This window comes from Clupea harengus, chromosome 23 (assembly GCF_900700415.2).
Source record: "Clupea harengus chromosome 23, Ch_v2.0.2, whole genome shotgun sequence".
NCBI lineage: Eukaryota > Metazoa > Chordata > Actinopteri > Clupeiformes > Clupeidae > Clupea > Clupea harengus.
In genome coordinates, this window is record NC_045174.1 from 17,674,509 (window position 1) to 17,676,084 (window position 1,576).

At 41.5% G+C, this 1,576-nt stretch overlaps 1 protein-coding gene across 1 annotated transcript; it reads left to right on the forward strand.

The window, feature by feature from the left end:
• Positions 1-237: 237 nt before the first annotated feature.
• Positions 238-1,323, forward strand: LOC105894332 (interferon-inducible GTPase 5-like). The gene has a single exon (XM_031561601.1). The coding sequence runs from the start codon at positions 238-240 to the stop codon at positions 1,321-1,323; it is 1,086 nt and encodes a 361-aa protein (XP_031417461.1).
• The last annotated feature ends 253 nt before the right edge of the window (positions 1,324-1,576 follow it).

The window sequence follows — 1,576 nt, forward strand, 5'->3', positions numbered from 1 at the left end:
CAGTTTAGTTTAGCTACAGAGCCTAGATGTTTCTACCATAGTGCTTAAAACTTAATTTCCTAAAAAAAAATTCAAGCTGCGTTAATTAGGCATGAGACTCAAGGCATGAGACTCAAGACTCGAGTCATTTCAGATATTGTCAACATTAGTGATTTGACTGTTGGAAAACTGTAATTATGTGAGATCGCAAAAACAGAACACAATGTAAAATAAGACGTTACCCTTTCCTTTTAGATGATGGCTGATCAACAGGAAGAAGAGGTTAATAGGTTAGAGAATGTCACTCTCAACATTGCTGTGGCAGGGGAGAATGGGGCAGGAAAGTCCTCCTTCGTTAATGCCGTCAGAGATCTTAAAGATACTGATGAAGGAGCTGCACCCACTGGAGTCACAGAAACCACCATGGAGCCCACCATGTACCCCCACCCAACCCTGCCCAATGTGAACTTATGGGACCTGCCAGGTGTAGGGGGCCCAGATTTCAAAGCAGAAAACTACATGACAGATGTCAAATACCAAAACTTCGACTTCTTTATCATAGTAAGTGCAGGAAGATTCATGGAAAATGACAGCATGCTGGCAAATAAAATCAAGGAAAATAACAAGAATGTCTACTTTGTTCGCACAAAGATTGACTTTGATGTTACACAAGAAGAGAAAAAGGGAGTAACAGAGGAGGCAACACTTCAGAAAATAAGGAACAACTGTCATGAAAATCTCAGAACATTGGGACCCCCTCCTGTCTTCCTCATTACATCCAGTAACCTGGAAAGGTTTGACTTCCCGGAACTAGTAAATACTCTGGAGAGAAACCTTCCAAATAACAAGAGAGATGCTCTGGTTATGAGTTTGCCTGTTTATTCCCAGCAGTGTCTTGACCAAAAATACAATACATTCAAGAAAGCAGTATGGGCTGTGGCCATCACATCAGGTGCCATAGCGGCAGCCCCAGTACCAGGGCTATCAACTGCATGTGATATTGCCATGATAGCGTCTTTCCTAACCAAATGCTACTATTCATTTGGTCTCAATGATAAAGCCCTTGAAAGGTTGTCTCAGAGAGTAAACAAGCCAATATTGGCAATGGTTAGAGGATCAGCACTTGTCAGGGCGATTGCTGAAGAATCATCACTTGCAACAAAAGTGGCAGCAAGACTTGGGGCAGCAGGTGTAATTGAGACACTGTGCATCTTTGTGCCTTTTGCTGGCAATATAGCTGCAGCTGGAATATCGTTTGTTACCACACGATCTGTGCTCCTAGAAGGGGTGAATGAACTGTATAGTGTAGCCAAAAGGGTGATTGAAATGGCAGAAATAAACTGAAGTAAAGCAAACATGTGACCCAGGCTGAATGGTGTGGAATGGTGACCATGTTTGATTTTTTTTTCCATTCCCTCCCTGGAGGCTTATTCTACTGGCAATGGTTCAAGAATCCAAACTTATTATGGCAATTGCAGAAAAAAAACATTGACGTCATTGATCTGATGTTAATCAAGACTTACTGGTTTGGACAGGTGAGAATTTTCAGGTGAGAATTTTCAAGACATGTAAGTGAAGTAGTTGTATTAAACATTTA

What these genes read in the sequence shown, in the direction of transcription:
- LOC105894332 (XM_031561601.1), top strand. Translation starts at nt 238, where the DNA reads ATGGCTGATCAACAGGAAGAAGAGGTTAATAGGTTAGAGAATGTCACT.